This window comes from Balearica regulorum, chromosome 15 (assembly GCF_011004875.1).
Source record: "Balearica regulorum gibbericeps isolate bBalReg1 chromosome 15, bBalReg1.pri, whole genome shotgun sequence".
Lineage (NCBI taxonomy): Eukaryota > Metazoa > Chordata > Aves > Gruiformes > Gruidae > Balearica > Balearica regulorum.
Genome location: NC_046198.1, coordinates 7,976,846 through 8,000,420, shown reverse-complemented (window position 1 = coordinate 8,000,420; position 23,575 = coordinate 7,976,846). Strand labels below are relative to the sequence as shown.

Below are 23,575 nucleotides of genomic sequence, written 5' to 3'. Positions count from 1 at the left end.
CACTGGCCTGGGGGCTTCTCCTCCACACAGCCGCCTCTTGCATGCGAGCTGAACGCCCTCAGTGCCTGCACAAACCCACGGCTGCTCCGAGCCCCCACTCGCGATGGTGTTTTGTTAAGCCCCCTGCACTCCCACCCGCGGTGGTGGGGGTGGAGAACTGAGTGATTTTGTTGCTCGGTATGGTCGGATCAGGCGTGAGGAGGACGGGGGTGTTTCTGGAGGGCGGCAGGCAGCCACCCCCGCTGCAGCGGGGTCCCGGAGGCCCTTCCACGAGACTTTTCTCCGGGGTGGCGGGTGGAGACCAGGCCGCGGGGCCTCCGTTCCGCGGGACACCACCGGGCCGCCCGAGCTGCCCGTCCCCCGCGGGCCCGGCCCTGTCCCGTCCCGCCCACCGGGCCGGGGAACGCCCCGCGGACGGTGGCCGCCAGGCGCCCTCGGCGCAGCGGGTACGGTGGCCGGCAGGGGCCTGGCGGCGCGTTTCCTGGTGCGCTGAGAGGCCGCGGTTGCCCGTGGCCGGCGGGGCCGGTGGCCGGCCTGCCCCTTCCCCGCGGGTACGCGTCCGCGGCGATGGATTTCTCCAGGTTCCTGTCGGATGACTTTGAGGTGAAGAGCTGGGTGAACGCGGCCTTCCGGGCCGTGCAGCAGGAGGCCCCCGGGAAGGTGGACGCCCACGCCGCTACCCTGGTGATGAAGTTGCAGCTCTTCATCCAGGAGGTCAACAACGCCGTGGAAGGTGAGGCGGGCGGTGGGGACACCGATCGGTGTGTTACTGTGATCTCTCTGTCCCGGCAGAGCTGTTCTGAACGCTGAGAAACCGCTGCCCCTGCCAGGGGAGGGTTAGATTGGATGTTAGGAAATATTTCTTCACCGAAAAGGTTATCGAGCACCGGAGCAGGCTGCCCAGGGAAGTGGCTGGAGGTACTGAAAAGAGGTGTAGACGTGGCGCTTAGGGACATGGCTTAGTGGTGGAGCGGGCAGTGCTAGGTTAACGGTTGGACTCGATGATCTTGAAGATCTTTTCCAACCTAGATTCTATGATAAAGTACATATTTGAACTTTGAAGATATAACTAAAGTTTTCTTATGTGGTGTTTTGCTTTGCGTTTGAGTGGGGTTTTTTTTAATTATTGAAGATTATATAAGGTTATCAAAAAACTCCCTCTTTCCTGTGAGGGTTCCCAGGCCCTCCTCACTGTCCCACTTGGTGTTTCTGTAGAAACAAGCCACCAGGCTCTCCAGAACATGCCCAGAGTCCTCCGGGAAGTGGAAGTCTTGAAACAGGAGGCAACGTTCCTGAAGGAGCAAATGATCCTTGTCAAAGAAGATATCAAGAAATTTGAAGAAGACACAGCTCAGTCAATGCAGGTGGGTTCTCATCTTACCCAGCATTTGTCTGCAACTTGTAAAATTCTGAAGTTTCCAGACTTGTTTGTATTAAACAATCTTGTGAACTTAAGATAGACAAAACCACTTCTTTTAATATTAATAGTAGAAAAGTGAGCACGACACAGGTTAATGCAATGTGTATTTCCTGAGGAACAGCTGTTTGTGTTTAAGTTCAGACAGAGTTGCTGTTACCTGGCTGGGGCGCTGATTTCTGCCTGGTGTTAGCAGGGGTGTGTAGATTTTTTCAGGCAAAGTGGATACTAAAAGTACAAATCCAGAATTCAAACTAACCTTTTGTTGTTTGACTTTGGAAACTGTTTTAACATCTCTAGGTCTTCCAGCCAGCTCGTTCTTCCTTGTAACAGGCACGATCGTTTCACCCAATTTTAAAAATCCAAAGTCCACATCTATGGGAGTATTTATGGCACCTATCTTTTGTTTTAATGGGAAACATTGTATTTTTTTCCTTCAGGTCCTGGTAGAGATTGACCGGGTGAAATCTAGAATGCAGTTGGCTGCCGAATCACTTCAGGAAGCAGACAAATGGAGCACGTTAAGTGCAGACATTGAAGAGACTCTTAAAACACAGGTAGGTACCCCACTGTTCTTTTTGTTCTTTGTGCCTTCAGCTATCCAGGGAAAGCGTGTTTAAAAGTAGGTTTTTGAAGTGACTTTAAAACACGTACCTGTTTGTAAAATGTCATTATGAAATTGGTGTTAATGCTTTCTAAGGCCACGTTCGGTAACCGGGTTGACTTTCCCTGGTGGCAGGATGTGTCTGTGATTTCGGCCAAACTAACAAGCATGCAGAGCAGCCTGGCTATGCTTGTGGATACGCCGGATTACTCCGAGAAGTGTGTGCATCTTGAGGCTCTGAAGAACCGACTAGAGGCCATGGCCAGCCCTCAGATTGTCGCTGCTTTTAACTCCCAGTCTGTAGGTCAGTAAGTCTTGGTGTCATTTACTATCAATGCAGAATTTATTTTCCTTAAAAAGTAGAATGTTGTTTGGGTGGGGAGTTTGTCCTGAAGGCCGTTGACACTGGGTTCTGGCTTTTTCTGGTGGAGCCAAATGCCATGAGCTGTTATGTGCTCTGCAGCTGCCTGTGGTCCAGTGCATCTTTCATCCTCCTACAGTTTGGTGTACCCGTGGCCGCTGTGGGAAGTAAGGAAAATGTGAGCTGGTTTTATGGACCATGTAGATGTGTGAAACGGAGGTGCTGAGGCAGGGCTGCCCTGCTGTCATAGTTTAGTTATGCATGGATGCCCTCGAAATGAGAAGTGCTGCTCAAGTAAGTGTAAGGCCTCTGGTTTTGCATTATCATAGTACTACAGGGCATTTCTGCTACTGCTTGGTGTTGTAATCAATAAGGAAATTTGTTTGGAAACATTCTGACTCCTTACTATGTGGTAGAAGTTGTTTTATAAACTCTCCTTTAGAAGATTTGACTTTTCGAACTGTTCTTTGTGCTCCTCCTTCCTTCTCCTACTGCCACAGCACTTCTCAAAAATACCCGTTCTGGTGGTTGCCTCTCATCTATGTGCACTTTGAGGTCCCAGTGAGGATCTGGGGCTGCGGTGTTTTTGCTGCGTAGCACTCTGTGGAGTTCTTGTCTACGTAAAGACAAGGTGCAGCTGTGCATGACTGCAGACAGCTGAAGGGAGCAGAGGAGAGAAGCAGCTCTGTGTGCTGTGCTTCTAACAAATGTGCTTAATCCTTTGCACAGATCTTTCTCTTTTTTCTCCCATTCCTCTGCTGGCTTTTCTTTGCACAGCCTCCTTTTTTTCTTGAACTGTGCTCATCACCTTCACAGTAGGTCCCATGCTGGTTTTCTGCTGTTGCAGTGCATGACCCTTTACAGACAAATTCAAGACAAAGGATGATGTTTTGGAATATTTTTCTCTGCTTTAGATGAAAGTAAATTGAATATTCGTATGCTCTGTGAGTTCTCCACCAAAGAAAACATATTGGTGCAAGAAAGCTGCTGGCAGCAGGTTTGCTGGTATGAGGTCCTTTGCTTAGGCATGCTATTCAGAATAATTCACTTTGAGCACTGTTTGTGTTCTCTTTCAAAATCTGTTCTGGGCATGTGGAGACATGGCTTTTTTTCCAATTGAGGAGAGATTCTCTGTTATCTGTGAAGTCATGTTTTTTCCTGAAGCGTCCAGCTCTTCTAAATGTAGTACAAGTCCGTAAACATATCCCCAGAGTGTCTGTATTCTGTGACTTCCACAGCCGAAGAGCACTTCTAGTTAGTTAGTGTTCTAGTTTATCTGCTTTCTGGGTCCTGTTTGAAAAGCAAGGTCTGTTTCTGACTAATTTCTAATTAATTTCTCTAACCTGAGATGTATTTTGTGGGCAGAACTATAGTCATCCTCCTTACAGTACAAAAACCCCAGACTTTTGAGGAACTTGGATTTCAAAGCTTTGTGTAAGAGTTGACTGCGCCGTTAGTTGATCTCGAGGCAGGTCGCTTAGGTATCAGTGTGAGGAGTTCTGAAAGCAAAGCTGAGGACTTTGTAAGGTATGTTCGAGTTTTGTAGATGGTGGCTTGTTTCTGGAAAATGATGATTTCCTTCTAGGAAATGCTCTGGTTTTAGCTGTCTTTAATACTAGATACATTTACTGGTTAAGAAGTTAATTTTAAGAAGTTAAATTAATTCCTTGTGTCTGCTACCTGTTCTTGTTTGACCGTGGGTTTTAGGCAGTTCTGCTCCTATTTGAGAAGATAAGCAAACAAAAAGTCAAAGTATGTCCTTCTGTCTAGGCTATTGTGCATACTCCCTTAAAAGAAGAAGTATCTTACTTAGACTAATGTCTCACCCTCAGCTTTGAGACTGTTAACTGCCTATTATTTTGTTTTGTTTAGATCAGGCAAAAACATTTGTTAAAGTCTTCACCGAAATTGATCGGATGCCCCAGCTTCTTGCTTATTACTATAAATGTCACAAGGTAAGTATTTTGATAATATTTTAATATGGTGGCATAAAAATTTGAATTCTTGTGTGGCTTGGACTGTAGGGGGAGCTGCTACATCATGTATTTTCCCTTTCCTGTTCGAAGGGGGATGGAACCTGTTCTTTTCCTTATTTCATTCTCTGACTTCTCTCTCTGGCTCTTAACAGCTTTGGTTACTTCCCATGCTTCAGGAGTAATTCTCCATTCAGGGCTTTGTGTTCATTCCTGCAACAGACATAGGATATATGCGTTCTGCTTGATTTCTCTGTGCCTTATGGTTTTGCTTTGCTTTTTTTGGATGTGGCTATGTCAGCAATAACTTTATTGCTGCAACTTGCCAGCTGCTGACTTCTGTAAACTCTTTTCAGGTAAGATTAAAAGTTGGAATTCCAGACAGTTCTGTAGCCATAACCTGATCCTCAAAAGTTCTCTCATGACTGTGACTTTTGAGGATTAAGTTCAAGGCTGGGGCTTGCCAAGTATTTCAACTATTATGTGAGAGTATCAGTTACAGTCTCATTTTATGAGTAAAATACCAATGTTAATTAAATCTTTGAATCAACTAAGATGCCTCTGGCCTCGTGCTGAAAGTCACTTCCTTCTGTGGTGCTATAGCAAAGCGTTATGCTGAAATCTGCAGAGAGGAGCAAGGGTGGGCATTGTGTTTGAGCAAAAGTGCTTTGCATGGGAAGTTCTTGGTTTGAAATAAGAAAAGCTAGATCTGTGACTGTCAGTTCTCCTCTTAAAATGGTTCTTATTACCCCTGCAGGTGCAGCTGGTGGCAGTGTGGCAGGATCTTTGCCAAAGTGACTTAAGCTTAAATCGCCAGTTGACTGAGCTGTACGACACACTCCTTGGGACCTGGCACTCACAACTTCAGTGGGCAACACAGGTGCGGTGACTGTTTAATATTGTTCAGTGTATGGGAGAAGATGAGATTGAGCACGCCCTCTTAACTCTCATAACACTCAGAATAGTTCATCGGTGCTCACTCTTTGAGTTATACTCTGTGCCTTATCAATGCAAGACAGGGCTTGTAACCTACTTTCTGTTTCTTGTCCAGCTCTTGCAGACAAAATTTGATTTCTGGTGTTCTACCAACAGCAAGGTTGCTGTGTTATTGACAGTAAAGCTGCTCTATCACTTTCATCTGTATCTTAAGTTAAATCTAATTTGTTGGTGTTGCAAATGTGTTCTCTTGCAAGACATTTGAAATGCCTGAATTACTTTATCACTTGGCCTGGAGGAAGCCCTCAAGGTCATATTGGACTGATTCATGTCACTCTGTAAGATCTCTGAGGGTTTCTGCTATCACCCCTTGGAGTCTGTGTACTTGTTTTTCCTGCCAAGAATAATGTAGGATCCGAAAAAGTTATTGTCCTTTAGTGAAATGAAGAAATAAGTTCATATTGTTGAGCCTGTAAGAGGTTTTCATCCATGAAGGGTAAGAGATTCTTATCTTCATGTTACGAAGCTCAGTGCAAGTGCTAGGCCTGTACTGCAAAGGAGCTCAATGTTTCCTTCAAATGTATTTTTTCTGCCTAATGATTCGATATGAATTACAGGTCAGATGTCAGCTTACATTTTAGCAGATATTATTTGAACTGGGGATTGTGAGAGAGAAATGGCACATGGGACAAAGCTCGTGTCACTCAATCTCCTGCGTTGCTTCTGCTTTCTGAAGAATTCTTGGACCTTTTTCATGCTATTCAGTATCCATGGCGACCTTGCTGCAGGAGACTTGTGGTGATCCCAGCTTTCAAAGCAAATGAGCAAGAATAGCTGACAAAAAAGCCACAATAAAAGGCTGTAACACATTTTATGCTAATGAAGTTGAGGGTGGTGTGTGTAAATAAAAGTTCTCAGCTGATTTCTGGCCTTTCCAGTACTGACTTCTGCCTATCTGACCATTAATTTGGCTCATGACATAGTGCTATTTCTTCATATTTTCCCCATATGTGTGGTTTTTTCCCAACACACCTACATAAACTGAGTGCTCTGTTTGCAAATACCCTTTTCTGCCAGGTGGTTTTTTTTATTTACTGTAGTGCCTGTGTTCTGCTGAATTCAGGTTTTGACCTATACCTGTCTTCTGGTTTCTTGGTTACTGTATTCAAACCACAGTTTCAATGGTAAAATACGTTTTGACCTAGACTTTTGTAATTGACCTGTCCTGCATGCTTGGTCAGCGAAGTTCTTGTAGTCTCATTAGACCTCCTGTGGTTTGTTGGGGGTTTGTTTTACCCCTTGTAAGGTTTTTTAAATTTTGTTTTTGTTCCCTTTTGGTCGGGAGCTCCTGTCATCTGAGGAATCTGTGATCTATCAGTGCACAAAATGTCATCTTCTTGATCTGTATATTACTGACTCTCACCAATAGGTAATTTTATATTAATTCTTTAATAGAAAGAAGCACAGGCTGTGCTGGGTGTGAAAAAGTCCAGGTCGGGCTGCTACTGCTTTCTCTCCCAACTCGTCACTCCCCAGTTATGGCAGCCTGCCTCTCTGCTGCCAGCATTTGCCAACCCGACTGTTCTGCCTCTTCTGTCCCTCTGTTTCAGCAGCCCAGGTCTCTGTGGCAAGGGCACAAGGGAGATTACAGCAGGCGTGATCGCCCCTGGGAAGCAGTGCTGCTTCTGCCACTGGGGCAGCAGCACGTGTTCAGGAGGGCTGAAGGAGGTTTCAGCCCCTGGACAGCCAGGACCTGCTCTGTTTGGAGTGAGACAGTCTGTCTTTGCTGAGACAGTGACATGTGGGTTGTATGTTGTGGGGTGCTCTCTGGAAGCTATCTGCTTCTCTCTGCTGCCCGTTGTGTTCCTTTTGCTAATAGCTCTTCTGTTACCACAGGTTTTCAAGAACCCCCATGAAATCGTCACTGTATTGTTGATTCAAACTCTGGGAGCGTTGGTGCCTTCCATCCCTGTCTGCCTCAGCACTGCCATGGAGAGAACGGGCCAAGAAACCAAGCTGAGTAAGCTGCTGGAGGTCTATGATGCCACCGTCCACTTCGCAAAAGGGCTGGAAGTAGCAATGCTGCCAAACCTGAGTAAGGTTCTTGCTGAATTTTATTCTGTTCAGTCAACTCCTTTGTAAAGTTCCAGTGGGGGATTTTGTTTAGTTGTACATGGAGGGAGGGATTATCTCATCTACAGTATTGACCAGTTACATGACATCTCCACCTTTGTGTGTTTATCTATATATCTTACATTAAAGATATTGACACAATACAGAATGAGTTTACTGAAGCAGACCTGTTCTGAGCATGCTTGCTGTCTAGAGTAAATAATATTTAGCACTTTTCCTTTTACAAGCATTAGTATTTCTTCTGTCTAACAGATGAGGAAATGTCGCTAGGGAAGCTATCTGTGAAACCCATTGCGAAAGATCACAAAGCATAAAAGTTGAGGAGTTCCCTGGAATTAAGTCACACCTTACTAAACAAGAGAAAACCTGCTTGAAAGCTGCATCCATTGGACTTTTAATTTTTATTTTGTAGTTTTTCTGTTGCTACTGGCTTATGTTTTAATCAAACAAAAATGCAGGGCCAAACATTATTTCTGAACCGTTGGTAGTTTATTCCCTAGCAGCAACCTTGGTGTTTGATTCAAAATCTACCCTATGCTTCCTTACCCTATGATGTTTATCATCTCATTTTGGTCATGACTTGATGAATAATTCCTGCAAACTGCAAAGTAGTGAGGTGCTGTGTTTACATAGATTTATGCCTGATTTGAACTGTTGGCTATTTGTAGTCCTTTATTAATCTGGTAGGGCCCCTTCAAAGACTGGGTATGGGAAAATCTTAAATTAAAGCTAATGGAGCATTCCTAATGCTGTGTTTCCTGTGTTTGGTTCCTCATAACATTGTCTTGAGCTATTTAAACCTGGATTCTTACTTGATCATGTAAATTATGATTACTGGGCAATTTCAGGGAGTATGACACTCTTTGTGTCTGTTTTTGTTGTCTTTGTGATTGTGTACTCTTTTCAGTCACTTTCTGTCCTTGGCTTAGCTTAATTTGTGGTTCATAATAGAAACAATTAAACAGGACTTGGAAAAATTATGTCAAATTCTAGAAGATGATGGAATAGGAAGACAGCTGCTGAACTGTTATCTGTATTAAAAAAAGTAATTCTTTATTTCCATCTCTTTTGCTTTGGGGTAAGATGTTTGGGAAGGGAAATATCTCAAGAATGGAAAGACCAGGTGACTCAGCAGAACAGGGTCAAACCAGTTCCCACACGTGTTTATGTGAGGGGAGGTTTCAGTTATGATTCATAGGATAAGTCAGGTTGGAAGGGACCTCATGAGAAGATCTAGTCCAGCCTTCTGCTCCAAGCAAGGTCCGCTATGGGTTCAGACCATGGTACTTGGGGTATTGTCCAGTCTGATCTTGAAAATGTCCAAGTGTGGAGATAGCACAAGCTTTGGACAACCTGCTCCATTGCTTGCCTGTCCTTAGGGTGTAAAAGTTTTTTGTTATATACAGGATTCAAAGTAATTCTGGTTTGCCGCTAGTCTGAGTTTGGCAAAACTGCATGATAACACCTGGTGTCCAGTTCTGATTTGAGAAATAATCATTCAGATGGAGCTTTTGTTCAACAGAATGGCACTGAGATGCTAAGTTCATGGTTCACATTCAGCTCTGGTTGATGAGCACCGTGAAACAGTAGTGCTGAGTGAATTGAGTTAGCATCAATTATTTTAAGTATGAACGAGGCTTTCTGATAAATGAAGATTGCCCCTGCTTAAAGTTGTGGGAGTAATGTGTTTCACTTCTCAAATGCTTTCAATGCTTTTCTTCTATTGTAGGTTGGAACGTTTAATAGATTTTTGTCACCAAACTGTTTTGGAGCAGTGAGTGATAATTTTCTTGAGGCACTTGTTGAGGTAGAACATCTTGGATTTAGGAAGCAGGTAGAGATAATAACCTTATTTTTAAAAAAATAAAATAGTCTGTGTAGTTGAGACTTAAAGCTGTTGGGCGACATTCCAAGCCTGTGTAGGCAGCATGCTCTAATTGAAGAACTACTGCATGTTGCTTGAAACAAGGTTTTTAGTAGCACGTTCATCTGTTTGTAGACTATAAACCTATGATTCTTTTGTAGAGGAGCAGAACCTGGTAAAAGTGATGGAACTGGTGGAAGTGGTGTATGGTCCATACAAGCCCTATCAACTTGAGTATGGAGATCTGGAAGAAGAAAATCTCCTCATTCAGATCAGTGCAGTGCCCTTGGTAACGTGGCAGTCTTTGTTCAACTACACAGGGAGGGGCTTGAAACATCTACTGTATACAGAAGGGTCTTTGCCATAGTTATTGCTCTCTCCTCTAATTTTTTGGTAATATTTCCTGTTTGCAGTATATTTTGATACTGTTAATTAAATTTTGTTTAAGAAATAAAATTAATTGCAGCAGCACTGTCAGGTCGGAGGTAACTCCTTTCTTCTGCTCCTTCATCCAGTAACTGGCACTGTGTGGATCTGCTGGAGAAAGACTTTACCAAAATATTACTATCAGCCAAGAATCTGCTTCAGGTTTGATAGCATTTACTAAGAACAAGACTGGTGGGAGAAAAGTACTTTTTGTGGAAGATTCTGTTGTTGGCAGAATTGTTTTTCCTTGAAGACCTGGTACACAGAGGATTTGATAGCCTGACTTCTATTAACATTCACTGTGCAGGAGGGTGGAAGCAACCAGCATTGTTCTTCCTTAAGTGTGTCACAAGATTGGGGGATACTGAGAGAATAATGTGCTGCACAAGGTGTCTTTTCTTTAATGCCTGGACACTCACTGAAAGAAGAGTCAGGTTCAACTTTGTTGTTGTTATTGTTGTTATTTAGGAGCATTGGGAAGTAATTGACTGTGTCCAGGAACTGAACCATTCAGTCAACAAACTCTTCATTCTGGCTTCTGGAGCCATCGACAACTGCATCAAACTCACCGATGGACTGGGAGTGTGTGGGCTCCTTAAGGCCCTGAAAGCTCTGTTCACAAAGTAAGGTGCTTCTAGTTACACTGCTGCTTTTATCCTAAGGGAGTAGCAAGTATTCAGTTTGTGGACAAGGACTTTGTAGTTTATGAAAAATGACTGACAGCAGAAAATATCTTTAACTGTAATATGAATCATCTGATATCTCCTCCTACCGCTGCATTCAGACAGTGACTATTTCTTAGGGGAAAAATGGAAGCTTTTTATGGCTAAATCAAAGACTTTTCTCAGTTGTTTTCTATTCTGGTTATTTTTAATAAATACTTTTGGAGGGGAAAATGTTTCCCAAAACAGAAAAAGACAAAATGAGGCTGATGAAAGTAGAGCTCAGTGGGGAAATGTATACTTACTGGGACAAGTAACCTTACATTCAGAATCTACCTGTAAGTGCGAGAGACTCTAGTGGGTGAGGTTCGCTGTAAGTTCTTGTCTTAAAGTATCACTCATAACCCACTTAGATAGTATTCCAGTACTGATTACCTCCTTATTCTTACCTGATATCGAAAGAGCTGCTCACAAGCTATAAATCAGACTGTTGCTCTGCTGCCCTGTGGGGAAGAGGAAAGAGGAAAGCACACTTTTGTGATCTCACCTTCTTTATAGGCAATTACATAGCAGTGTGCATGCCTCCAGCTTATGTGCATTATTTAAAAAAAAAAAAAATAGAAGAAGAGGGGGGTGTGGAAAACAAAATGTTCTCCTTTTTATCCATGTTCTCATCTGGGGAGTAGCTGAGAAAACAAATTCATGAGATTGTTGTCACTGTGTTCCTGGAGTAAGGGCCAAGTGATGTTGGAGTAGCAGTAGCCTAATAAACTTTTTCTGATCCTTCCTAGTACATGTGATTAGTGTAGTAGTAACAAAAACATCTTACTCATCCCTTCTCATGGGAGTGGAGAGTTCCTAGTAATCCATATGCATCAAATTGAAGTAGCTACACAGTATCTGTTACTCTGAGTTTCTCCCTGTCTTCTAAAGTAGGCTTGAGTGGGCTGTGGGACAACAGTGTCTCGTCTGAACTCCTTTTAATATTTCTGGTTCTTACTTAGCCTTTGTAGAGGACTGGATGAGCAAATCACAGGACCTGCAACTATGCTGCTTTCCAACCTAATCTCTTACGCTGGTGCTTATCTCTTCTCCATTTCTCATTACAGGTATACATCTGACTTTACAAATACATTGCAATCTATACGAAAGAAATGTAAACTGGATGATGTCCTATCAGATTCCCTTTTCCAGGAGGACTGGACTGCATTCCAAAACTCTGTCCGGTAAAGGGGATTCCCCCCCCCCCCCAGCTCAGAACTGATTTTTGTATCAAAGTTGGCAGGAAATTACTGGGGGTCAGTTTACACAAGTTCTTAGTGCAGAGTGCAGGGCTATGCTTATTTAACTGCAGTGCTGCTGGGACCATTAGTGTTAGTGACTGGGTTTCAGGTTGCTACTGGCACAGTAAGTACTGTGAGGCTCCCCACCCCTGTCTGGAGCAGGACTGCATGTCGTATCACTGGAAATATCAGCAGCTCTTAGAATTTTTCTCACTGACACCGAGCTGGCCTTAGCCATGATGACAAGAAGTAGCATGTGGATGAGGCTGTTGGGCACAAAAATTCAGTAAGTTATCAAAGGGCTGCAGAGTTAATAGCCAAATTAACTCTTGACAGATGTGTCCCTTGTGGGCTGTGGTTTGGTTATTGCATTTTGCAATTACTTGACACGTGTCTGAGATGGGTTGTCTGGGGGGGGTCTGGCGTTATCTGCCTCAAATCTCACAACGTGGATTTTGTCTTGTTCTTTCTCAGGATAATTACTACTTGTGGCGAGCTCCTTCGTCAGTGTGGAGACTTTGAGCAGCAACTGGCCAACAGGTAAGCATCACTGAATTTAATTCATGAGCTGTCAACATAGGTACCAAGTTAAAAGAAAACAAACTCCAAGGTGCTTTCATCACATAGACCATGGAGGGAAAGCAGAGTCACTGTGGTTTCCCCCCGCTGCCCCTCCCCATCGTTTGAAATGCCGAAGATGGGTCACAGGCTGTTCCACTCAGTCATGTGCCCTGGTACAATCACAAGAATCCTTTTTCTTGGATACCTGGCTGGGAATTAGATGGACTGCCAGATTGGGGTCAGGAAGGAATTTTCCACCAGATCAAATTGGCAAGATTCTGCCCCCCCCATGTGACATGGACCATGAATCATTTGCTGAAATGAATCTAGGTGTGCCTTAATTGATCGATTCCTTGTAACTTGAGGAGCTTCAAGCACAGGCAACACGTAGATCTTTTGTTGCTTGTAAGCAGTGCACTCTTCAGGCTCCTGTACGTTGAAATGCTTTAGTCTGACTTGAGTGCCTGTGCTTGGTGTAGGACATGGTGGCCTGCAGTGCACAAGAGGCTGGGTGTGTTCCATGTTTGCTAGACATTCTGAGAGCACAATCCTCTCTTTCTCATCTCAGTATTTTTGCGGTTTTTGAGTTGCACAGAGACATGAGAGTTGGCTGTAATTAGTGTCTGCCACCAATGAATGCTCACTCCCTTGAAATAACAAAGGTAGTGTTGGTCCTTGGACCAGCGTGAGAACAGTGCTGATTTCAGAGGATTTTGCTGATGACTTTTGTGTACTTGTTTTCAGGATTTTATCAACTGCTGGGAAGTATCTCTCAGACTCCTACAGCCCTTGTAGTTTTTCTGGCTTTCAGGATACCAGTTCTGCAGAAAAGAAGAGCTCCATAAAGAATCCCTGGCAGGAATACAATTATCTTTTGAAGGAGAATCCATCTGAGTATGCCAGCCTTATGGAAACGCTTTACACTCTAAAGGTATCTCTGGTGCTTGGGAGAGCCTGCCTCTATCACAGGATGCTCTTGTGCCCACATTTGGTAGATGAGACCTGGATTCCCCCTACATCCCGATTACTTTTCATCCTGAGCTGCAGCCTTTTGCTGGGCAATGTTCCAAGTCTTCCACAGAGACACTGATTGATCTGCTGAGAGATGAAATGTACAAACCCAGGAAGTCTGGACTCATTCCATCTCTCCCCAGATCCTGGCTATGTTTTGTGAACATGCCCTTATCAGTTCAGGTGAGGGAGATTTTGTTGCAGAAGGCATTGGAAGATTGTGCTGGAGCCATCTCAAATTCTGGAGCCCACATACTGGTTTCTCCAGACTTTCTTTGCCTCTCACGCTCTGCTGCCATATCCATTCTGAAATATAATTCTGCAAGATTATTCATGCATGCATCTGTGAGCAGAGTAGAATGACTCTGGTTATCTTCTTGTGGATCTAAGTTATGTTTGCTATCGTTGGTCACATGTAGTAGTGAAGTCAAAGTTATGAGTTCTGTCTCTTATTTCCTCAGAATGTTTTGATTTCTTTTGCGTTTAATTTACCTGCAACTTGTGCAGCTCTTCCTTCAGTGTTATATGTTTAACTTTAAACCTTTGCTAAATAGCCAAGTTCCACAGCTACCCTTCATGTAAAACTTTTGCTTAATTCCATGCAGGGAATCAGTTAGTTGTGCCCTTTGAGTAAAAGGCACTTTTGCCATCTTCTCTGCAAGTTTCTCAGTATCTGGCCCATACTGGTGCCTGGCATGGCTGGAATGTGATGCTGATTCTTTGTTCTATGTTTCATGGAGCAGTGTGCACTTTCCATCTTGAATAACTGGTTGGAATAGGGCATCCCAAAGGACGTACACTGAGCCATTGGAGAGGAAAGCACTTTTGTATTAAATGGCCTAATAAAGACCTCTTTAAGAATATTAACGTAGCTTCTCTGGGGTCAGTGAAATGACTTCTGTATGTAAACGCTTTTCTGTGTCTCTGTGTGTGTTAGGAAAAAGGTACAAGTAACCACAACCTGTTGTCTTCATCGCGATCTGCCCTAAGCCGCCTCAACCAGCTGGCACACCACTTGGCTTTTGATTCTGTTTTTCTTCGCATCAAACAACAACTCTTACTTGTTTCAAAGATGGAGGTGAGTAATGGGTACACCGATCTGATCCAAACTGGCAGGGTTTACCCGTGGGATACCTTAGGGTGGAGTACAGCTCAGTGTTGCTTACCTTTCTCCTTTTCAGAATGTCTCCCTCTGGTATCACATTTCTTCCATGGGCTACAGTCAGTGGAAAGGTTTATTTCCTTTCGTCCACAGCATTCACAACAGATAGCTATTTTTGCAAGCTCTGATGTTTGAGATGTTGCTTTTCTAACCTGTGTGAGCATGTATTTCCCACAGGGAGCTGTAAGGAAAGGGTGTGTATGTTTTGGGCCTGAGGGAGGGCAAGGGAAGCAGTTTTATCACTATCTGTGTTCTGCTTTCTAGAAGTCCTTGGGTAGTCACAGTTTGTGTTGCTGGGTGACCGTTCCTAGAATATTGATAGACTTCATGCTCCAGAAAATCATAGATTCATTCTGCCCTTTTTACCTTACAGAGTTGGAATTCTGGTGGCATTGGTGAGACCCTGACGGATGACCTGCCAAACTTCAGCCTCACACCTCTGGAATATATTAGCAATGTAAGAGCATGCAAGAGGAGTTACTGGAAGCCTGATGCTGGGGGAATCTCTTTTTTCCCTAGTTTTTTTGTAAAATTGTAGTATTTGTTAAAATTGTTATATGATGGTGATAGATGCTGTGGTCCAGCCCTCATCAGTTGGGTTGTGCCATTCTTTGTAGCTTTTATGAAATCCCTGTCAAATTCTGGAACAGCAAAAGAGCTGTTCAAGGAAAGGTTCTTCTCTAGTGAACTGCACTATTTCCAGTGTTAACTCTTGTAATGGGATGGTAAATACCAACTTTTGTTTGTAGTGCTGAACACTGAGCATATCTTCATGATGCAGCTCATGTAGCGCAGAGAAGTTCCTGCAGTGTGTAATGGAGTGATTTAATCGTACTACGAAGTTTAAGAAGTGTTGAGCTTTTACCCTTCTAATCCCCGTGTGACCTCGTGGTTTCTCTTTCTGATGGAGTAACAACAAAACCTTTCTGGCAGTGGAGTGTCTGAGTGGAAAAGGAGAGTGAACTGTTCATTCCTTCTGACTAGGTACTCCGCAGTTTGGTGCTGCTGAACAACATCCAGATTGCTCTCCCGTTCTCCTGGTTGGTGTTTCAAGTTGCTGCCAAATTTGCAGTTCAGATATTAATATTAGCTGCTATTATTATGCCAATACAACGTATACTTTGATAAGCAAGTTTTTTATGTTACTATCATTCTGTGCATCACACAGGGAACGGATTTTTCAGCAGATTCAAGGTGATGTGAGCTCAGGAAAAAAGCTATTAATGAGCATGAATATGTACTCCCATGTGGGGAGGCAGAGTACTCTGTATCTGCAGCTGGGAAGATTCTCTGTAGCAGCAGATGGTCACTTTATAAACAGGGCAGGTTTTGTTATATGCCTGAAGTTATGTAGCTTATGCGTGTGAATTTGTGACCATGGTCCATGTTTGGGAGTGATACGTTTCTGTATTTCATGATTATTTTGTCAGCTGAATCTGTGTTTCCTCTTCTGTGGTTTCGTTTGGTTCAGTCTCTTAGATTCTGCTCTAGAAAACAAATTGCTGGGAACACTCCAGAGATCAAAGCTTATCTTGGAGTCACAGTTCTCTGTACAGGTTTTTCTTAACGTGATTGTTTCAATGACTGATTCTCTGACCTTGTGAAAAATTATTTCTTGTACAAAGTGTAATGATGAGCAAGAACCAATTTGTTTCTGAGCAAATGTAGGTTTGTGAGTTGCTGTCAAGCTCAACTTTCAGGTCTGGAGTACTCCAGTTGACTTTTTTTCTCTAGCAAAGTACTTGCTTCACTTTTATTCAGTGACTCAGCTCTTTGTGCTTTTATTCTAGATTGGACAATATATTATGTCCCTTCCTCTCCACCTTGAGCCATTTGTCACTCAAGAGGATTCTGCTTTGGAACTGGCATTACATGCTGGAAAACTACCTTACCCCCCAGAACAAGGTAGGGTGAAACCAAAGGCTTGAAGTGTCTGGGGGAAAGCTTTCACATTTTGATGTTACACGGGTGTAATGTGTTATGGTAAAAAAGCTGTTTGAGATCCATTTCCTACTGTCTAGTCATGCCGTTTCTTCCAATAGTCTCTTGGTAATAGGCAGGAGGAGCCTTTAAATAACAATTAAAACTTTTTCAGTTTCATTCAAACCAGAGGCTTTAGCTTGGTCTGTTTAAGTTTAGTGGTCGTTAAAACTGTGGTTTGGGGTGCAGGGTCTGAAGCATTACTGTTTCAGAGTTGGAGCCATATTTAATATCCCAGGTGCAGGCAGTGAACTGGAGGTACCTGGGGAGGTACTGGAGGTACCAGTTCCAAACTCTGAAGGGAACTGTTGAGCCATCTAGCCTGAAAGACTTCTCAAGTTAGCTTCTGTGGCTTCTGCTCCTTATCTGCCTGTCCACTGAAGTACAGTTCATGGAGTGGCGTGGGCTGTCTTAACAGCTTTCTGAACGGGGAGTCCTGCTCCGGCTTTGTGCTCCTGCCCTCTCCTTTGTGCTGGTTCCACAGCAGGGCTGTTTCCATTCATTAACCCCACAGAAAAGTATTCACTTGTTTCTTTTTCTGGCCTACTTTCTCTCAAAAATGTATCAATACAGTGATTTAAGTCAACTTCTTAAGAAGTCTGCTATGCAACAGAGCTGGCACGAAAGCACAGCAAGGGGTAGGCAAAGAGGAAGCTTGTGACCATGTTTAGAAGCGGTGAGTTGTTGGGTTGGCTGACCCTCTCATGTTACGTCCTCATCTACTGCAGAAAACCACCCTGCATCAGTGAATTCTTACCCCCAGACAGTGTCTAAGCTGGGATTCTTGCAACAACAGCTGACAGGAACTAACCTAGTGTGAAGCTTTCCAGCCTCAGACCCCAGTGAAATCTGGAGAGAAAGTCTCGTGAGCTTAGTTTTACACCAGTCACTCGTGGTGTAAAATATGCAGTCCTCCATGGCCTTGCTGAGAACCGTAGTCCCTTAATTTGTTGCTAGAAAAAGAGGAGCCTCTGAGCTCCTTTGATCAGGAATAAATTATTTGTTCTCAAGCACAATAGTAATCCCATTTACTTGTAAACAAATCTTTCGTCTGCCTCTTTTCTCTGTAAATCCAGGAAAAACTACTGTTACAACCTGTGTGACATGCTAACCTATGCCCATCTGTGACAAAGGTTAGGAGCCCACAGTCAGAAACTGGTCTGCTGTCTGTCTTGTTTTGGACAGGTTTTGTATCTTTGAGAATTCCTTTTCTTAAGGGTCCAGAAAGCACTGAGGAGTTCTTTCTGAGTGTCGTTCCTTAATTTCTTGCAGCGAGCTAAGTTTTGGCTCACATTCATTCTTCGGGTGGCTGTCCTTACCTGTTGTGTCATTAATCCTGCTGCAGTTAGCAACAGTAGCTACATAATGCTTCCCAGCACGTTGGCACTGCACCATGGTTTGCTGTGGTTAATCTGTTCTCGGTGTTTGTTTCCACTGACAATCAAGGAAGCGTAGAGCTTGGTTTTTATAGTCTTCCTGTAGCCTTCTGATAATACGCTCTTTAGTTTAGGTTTTAGCATTATTTTGTCATCTTGAAGCTTTTACATGTTTAATAGTTTGTTAATTTTCAAAACACTTATGAACACAGAATGCCTTTAGGGCTTGAAAAAAACAAAACCCAACCTGTGAATCCTTGTCATTGTAGTAGTTTGTAAACTAGTCCTGGAAGATGATCCTGTGAACATGCCAGGCAGTGTCCCTGATCCCAGCCTGATCACCTGTCACCTCTGTGGAAATGACTTAACCTGGAGAAGTAATAGAGGAAAGTAAAGTGGTTTGGGTCTTGAGCTACCTTTCAATGTTGTATAGTATCAGGGAGGATATGTAACTGCTTTGATTACTTGAAAAAACAGCTGACAAACTCTGAATCCTACTGAACACCTTAATATCCTGTTGAAGAAACAGTTCACCATTTATGAATTAATTTTTGTTACAAAACCAGCAAATGCAAGTGAGTGAGATTGCTGTCAGCTAATGAGAATTTTCTGTCCAGGAGATGAATTACCTGAGCTGGACAACATGGCTGACTACTGGCTGGGCTCCATCGCCAGAGCTACGATGCAAACTTACTGCGAAGTCATCCTGCAAATACCAGAGCTCACAGTGCATTCAACAAAGCAGCTTGCCACGGACATTGGTAAGCTCGGTGCAAACATCATCCTGAGATCTGTTGCTGTAACACGTGGGCTCCTCTGTCATTACCTTAGATTTAAAGAAACTGCCGCCTGGGTTTCTCCTTTAGTTGTGAGCATGTTAATCTGATTCCCGGCGTGGTGGAGTGGTTCCCAGCTTCTCTTTTGCAAAGTGTTCTATCACATCCCTCTTTGAGGGAAGGGTCGTGTTCCAGTAGGTACTTCTGCTTCTTCACTGCTTCGTGTTTCTGACTGTAGAAGTCAAAGTCCTGAACTGAGAGGATTCCCTTACAAACCGCTCTTAGCAAGAAAGATCTGTATGTAATCTTTTCAAGCGTGGCACTGCTCTTTCCCTCTCATCGAGTGCCGTGTATTGCCAGTATGTGCCATATAGGGAGTACACAGCATGTGCCAAGCCTGTTGGGAAGTGCTCCAGTGGATTGTGAAGGGGGCAGCTGGTTGATTTTTTCCATTCACTTGATAGCCGAAATAAGGAAGATCAGCTAAAGGCCTTCTAAAAGTTGTTGTGGAGCACTTGATCAGCATCCTTTTTTGCCAAACCTATAGGATCAGCTCCCCTGCTGTGGTTAACTTACTGCCCTGCTGCTCTGAAGGTGCTAGATGACTAAGTACTTTCAACATGAGGAAATTTTCAGCAGCAAAGTGGGACGTAGCTGGGGCACATTGTTCATTTCTGCCTTCTTCCGTCTGCGTAGAGTGACTGAGGGAGGACTGATGGAAGGGGTTGGGGAAGGTGTTTCTGCAGGGTGTGGAGGAGATGGGTTTTTCTTAGCGAAGCTGATGAAAGTGTCCCCACAAGACCACTACAGCTGTTGTAAACGCCAGTTAGTCCTTTCTCTGCTGTAAATCATGGATACTGACTTCCCCATGGCCAAGCTCAAAAATAAGGATACAGACAGTATCTCCTCCTCAGCTCACCTGAAAGTGTGCTTGGGTGCCAGTGAACTCAGCTTGAATGTTTTTTCTTTTTTCTTTTTTTTTTTTTTTTTGGCATTGCTTAGAAGCAAACCAGTAGATTAGAGGCTGGTTGCTCAGCATTGTCCCTGACATCCTTAATTCCCCAGCTGACTTTCAATCAGTGAGCTGCAACTCCCTCCTGCCTTGACAGCTGTTCACCTCTGCAGAACTTGCCAGCTTTGTTGCAAGCTCTTTGCCTTCGAATGTGTGATTGTGATCTTTTGTCCATGACCATGGTGACCGACCACCCTGAGGATGTCATGCACAGATACTGAAACGTGGCAGAATGTGTCTCAGTCCTCTGAACAAAACAGGTGATTGTCCAAACTAGTGTACAGGAAGCCAAAAGTACGCACCAGTCAGTACAGTTAGATTTCAAACCCGTTGCTGTTTTCTGTGGGTTTGAGCTAGCGGTGACAGGATTCTAGCTGTCGTGAAGAACAGCTTTCATTTGCATGGAGTCTGTTGCCTGTTCAAATACATGTTTATCCTTAATCTTACAGATTACTTAATAAACGTGATGGACGCCCTCGGCCTTCAGCCATCAAGAGCACTGCAAAACATCGTAACTCTGTTGAAGGCAAAACCAGAGGACTACCGGCAAGCTGCAAAAAGCATGCCCCGCAGAATGGCCAGCAGCATCGCAGCAATGAGAGGCCTGGAGTGTTAGCTGTAACGTCCCTGCTGCTGGACGCTGTTCACGGGCTGAACTGTTTGGGTTGTTTTTATTTCCCTATAAACTTTGCAAGGACACTGGGGATTAGGGGAATTTATTTCTGAATAACTTTTAATAAATGCCTTTGTCTAGGAAAAGCTTGTTCCATTTTTTCATCTTTAGAAATGAGGAAAGATGTCGTACCACCAAATTTACCAGAAATTATCTGGATGGCCTTGAGTAGGCTGAGCAGTGCTGGCTTCTGACTAGAAATGTTCTGCCAATTGCTGGAAAGTTCATGCTTCATGGCTGTCAGATGACTTTCTTTTTCAGAAAACTTAATCAATTCTGGATCTAAAATTATGGGGTAGGTGCAACAAAGATCAACTGATTGGAAGATCTTTTACCTGGGGGCAATCGTCATTGCTCAAGTCTGTCATTATTCACAAAGTCAAGAAGACAGTCTCATCAATTAGTAGATGAGGCATGATCAAGCTCAACCCTGAGAATAAAACCAGTTTTGTAGGTTGTTCCTTGTGCGATGAATGTATTATTCTGAAAGCTATGACGTTTATAAGAAATTTGATGAAAACATTGCTTTCTTATAAAATTTATTAAAGCTTCGTATATAGATCTTTGTAAAACAACTTGTCTAGCCTAAGTATGCTTCCAACACTTCCACAGCTTTTTTTCTTAGGACAAAACTGGACAGAATACCAAGCAATCCCAAAACTGGAATGGCAGCTGTGTGAGATGGTGCTGGATATTGGAGAGGAAAAACATCTTTCTTCCACTTATCTGTATCTACTCCTGCAGTTTTCTCCTCTTCAACACCAGATGCCTTGGGGGAATAGTTCTTTTCCCAGCACCCATGATTTTGCTTCTTCTTTAACTTGGTTCAGGCTGCTCTAATCAGTGTTCAGCCTGATCCACAAATTTTTCTGCTGTCTTTGCTTTTTGGCTGGTTTCTTTTTTTCCTGGCAGCTGTCATTTTTTTGTCCTCCTTTTTTTAGCCTGATACGTTCTCCCCTGGGTGACTGTGTGCTTAGCTGCCGAAGCTGTGTCTCTTCTGGGCAGTCCCATGTCTGATTTTGTCACACCACCATCTTTCCTGTGTTCTGTAGCACACATGTAACATGCTGATACAGGCTTATATTTTACCAGTGGTATATTTTTTAGTGAAATTGGATTCTTTTGCTGTTTTCAGCTGGAGTTTGGTGATGATTTGTTGCCAAAACTGCAGTTTGGGGAGGTGAGGAGAGCAGAGATGCTTTGTAAACGGTTTTTGGGTTTCGTGAATTTTGGCACCTAAAAAAATTTCAGAGCAGGGAAGTAAAATGTGTTTTCTGGAATGTTTTTGTTGTTTTTTTTTTTCTTGGCAGAGTTTTCAGTTATATGTTTACTCTTTTGTTGCAGAGTATGAAGAGTCTATTAAAAAATTCACCAAATGAATGGGAAATTTGGTATTGTATTGAGTTGGGACTTCTCAGGTGTCTCGTTTGGCTGGGATTTGTGAAGCCTTTCCCCCGAGAGCTCTGTGCCTGGTCCTGTGCAGCGCTCGGCCAAGTCGCCGGTCCTTCCAGCGGCTGCACTGCTGCTGCAGCAAGAAAAAAACCCCTTTGCACAAATACGCTTATCTGCAATCTCCATTTGGGGGAGAGCGCCAAGCTGGTAAAGAGCCGAAGTCAAGTACCTGAGACACTTTCCACTTTTTATTAGTTGTCAGACGCCCTCTATAAACCAGCAGTAACTGGAATAGTAAACTGTCTGTGTCCTGCCAAAGAACATGCTGTTCTGATTTACCCTTGGTGTGAGACAGGTGAATCTGTTTGTGCCTCTCCCATCCTTCTCCTGCCTTGTCACTAGAAGGTGAGGATTTTTGAGGCTGTTCTTTGCCTCCTGCTATTGCATGTCACAGGGCAAATGGCCCCGGGCAGGGACCCACCTGGGGCTGAAGGTGAGAGAAGCTGGAAGGTGCGGACTGTCCCACCAGCGCCGCAGCCCGAGACCTGCTGCTGCCTTTTCTGTTCATTACAGTGCTGTGGCAGAGATGCTGGAGCCCACCCTAGGGTGTCAGGAGCCGAGGTGCTGCATTTCGGAGTGCCTCGGGGAGGGCTGGCCTGGGAAAACAGCGCTGCCTTCCCCCTCTCTCTGCAGCCCATCGCATTGCAGCGAGCTCCTCACGGATCCCACCATTTCAGCAGTGCAGGAGCAGGGTCAGGGCGATTGTTTTGCCATACGGAAAAGCATCCAATGTCTCTGCAGTATCTTCATGTTTGAACAGCTATTTGGGTTCCCACATGGCCGGACACTGGTAGTGACGTTGACAGTGGTGTCTGTTGGTGAGAGCGTGGGAATAGATGCCCAGGTTCTTGTTCTCAGCTTTCCCAGTGTTTTAAGCAAATTGCTCTATTGTATCTTTTGCAGGAAGCGTTTTTTCACTGTTGCAAAATCATTTGGAGATCTTTGTAAAGGTAAGTATTGGCTTATGTGTGTACATTGAACGCTGAATCAGGAGGGGAGGGAGGTGCTTGTTTCTGACTCAGCTGCGATGTGGGATGAAGGGCTGTCACTTCACAGGGCCTCTCCCTTTTGGTGAAGGAGGCTGTACGGTCGTTTTACGGTGCTCGGGGGGGAAAGCATCCCTTTAGGGAGAAGGAAGCGAGGAGTTGGGCAGGAAAAGTCTTGGACAACTCTTGTACGAGCTGGATTCCTCTGTCTTTACAAGTGTCCCAACTGCCTTCCATCTGCCCTGTCACTGCTCTGGTTGGTTTTATGTGCTTGCTGGGCTCATGATGTACGCAGAGTTAGATGGTTTCCTGTAGGAGAAGCCGTGTTTGTGGACTGTTGGTCATTTCCTCTTGCAAACAAGAACCAACTGATAAGGGTCTGGGGGCAGCCCATGGATTTGTTAAGAACGTGCTCCCTGAATCAGGATTTTTATTCCTCATATCTTTTAATTTAGGTATTCTCTAGCTGCAGATGATTGTAAATTATCCCTATTTTTCCACTTCTCATCCCAGTCAAGGTCAGAGGCAGGTATGGTTGCTCACCAGCCCAGGAAGGCTGGGATGAGTTCTGTGTGCCAGGTCCTCGCGTAACTGTTCCAGTTTGTAAGGAATCTGGTGCTGAAGGGTGAAAGTGTCACCTGCCTCTACTCCCAGTGTCGTGTAGCAAGTCTGTTGTTTTGCTTAATGTATAAAAGATAATCATATGTTGTTTCTGAGGCAAAACTTCTTCTGGATGAATTGTTCCAGATGCTAAAAAAGCCTGAAAAGCATTAGTTGGTGGAATGAGTAGGAAGTTCTGCAAATGAAACTGCTCTGTCAAGTGGCATAGCGTCAGCTTCTAAATAACCTCCTTATCTCCTGATTTTTCCAAGCAGTGGCAACTAAAACAAACACAGCTTCCAGCTCAGGAGGCCCATGAACCGTGGG

At 43.9% G+C, this 23,575-nt stretch overlaps 1 protein-coding gene across 1 annotated transcript; it reads left to right on the top strand.

The window, feature by feature from the left end:
* The first annotated feature begins 432 nt into the window (after nt 1–432).
* On the top strand, nt 433–20,296 carry COG7 (component of oligomeric golgi complex 7). Its single transcript, XM_010301239.2, has 17 exons — nt 433–733; nt 1,216–1,364; nt 1,858–1,974; nt 2,157–2,325; nt 4,255–4,337; nt 5,113–5,235; nt 7,188–7,386; nt 9,450–9,577; nt 10,183–10,337; nt 11,486–11,602; nt 12,134–12,199; nt 12,965–13,151; nt 14,169–14,309; nt 14,767–14,850; nt 16,184–16,298; nt 18,367–18,510; nt 19,987–20,296. Exons 1-17 carry the CDS (start codon nt 568–570, stop codon nt 20,151–20,153), a joined length of 2,310 nt encoding a protein of 769 aa, XP_010299541.2. The 5' UTR covers nt 433–567; the 3' UTR covers nt 20,154–20,296.
* Nucleotides 20,297–23,575: the final 3,279 nt, after the last annotated feature.

Coding starts and splice junctions, on each gene's coding strand:
- COG7 (XM_010301239.2), top strand. CDS start 568: ATGGATTTCTCCAGGTTCCTGTCGGATGACTTTGAGGTGAAGAGCTGG. Junction 7,387..9,449: donor AGCAATGCTGCCAAACCTGA/GTAAGGTTCTTG, acceptor ATTCTTTTGTAG/AGGAGCAGAACCTGGTAAAA. Junction 11,603..12,133: donor GCATTCCAAAACTCTGTCCG/GTAAAGGGGATT, acceptor GTTCTTTCTCAG/GATAATTACTACTTGTGGCG.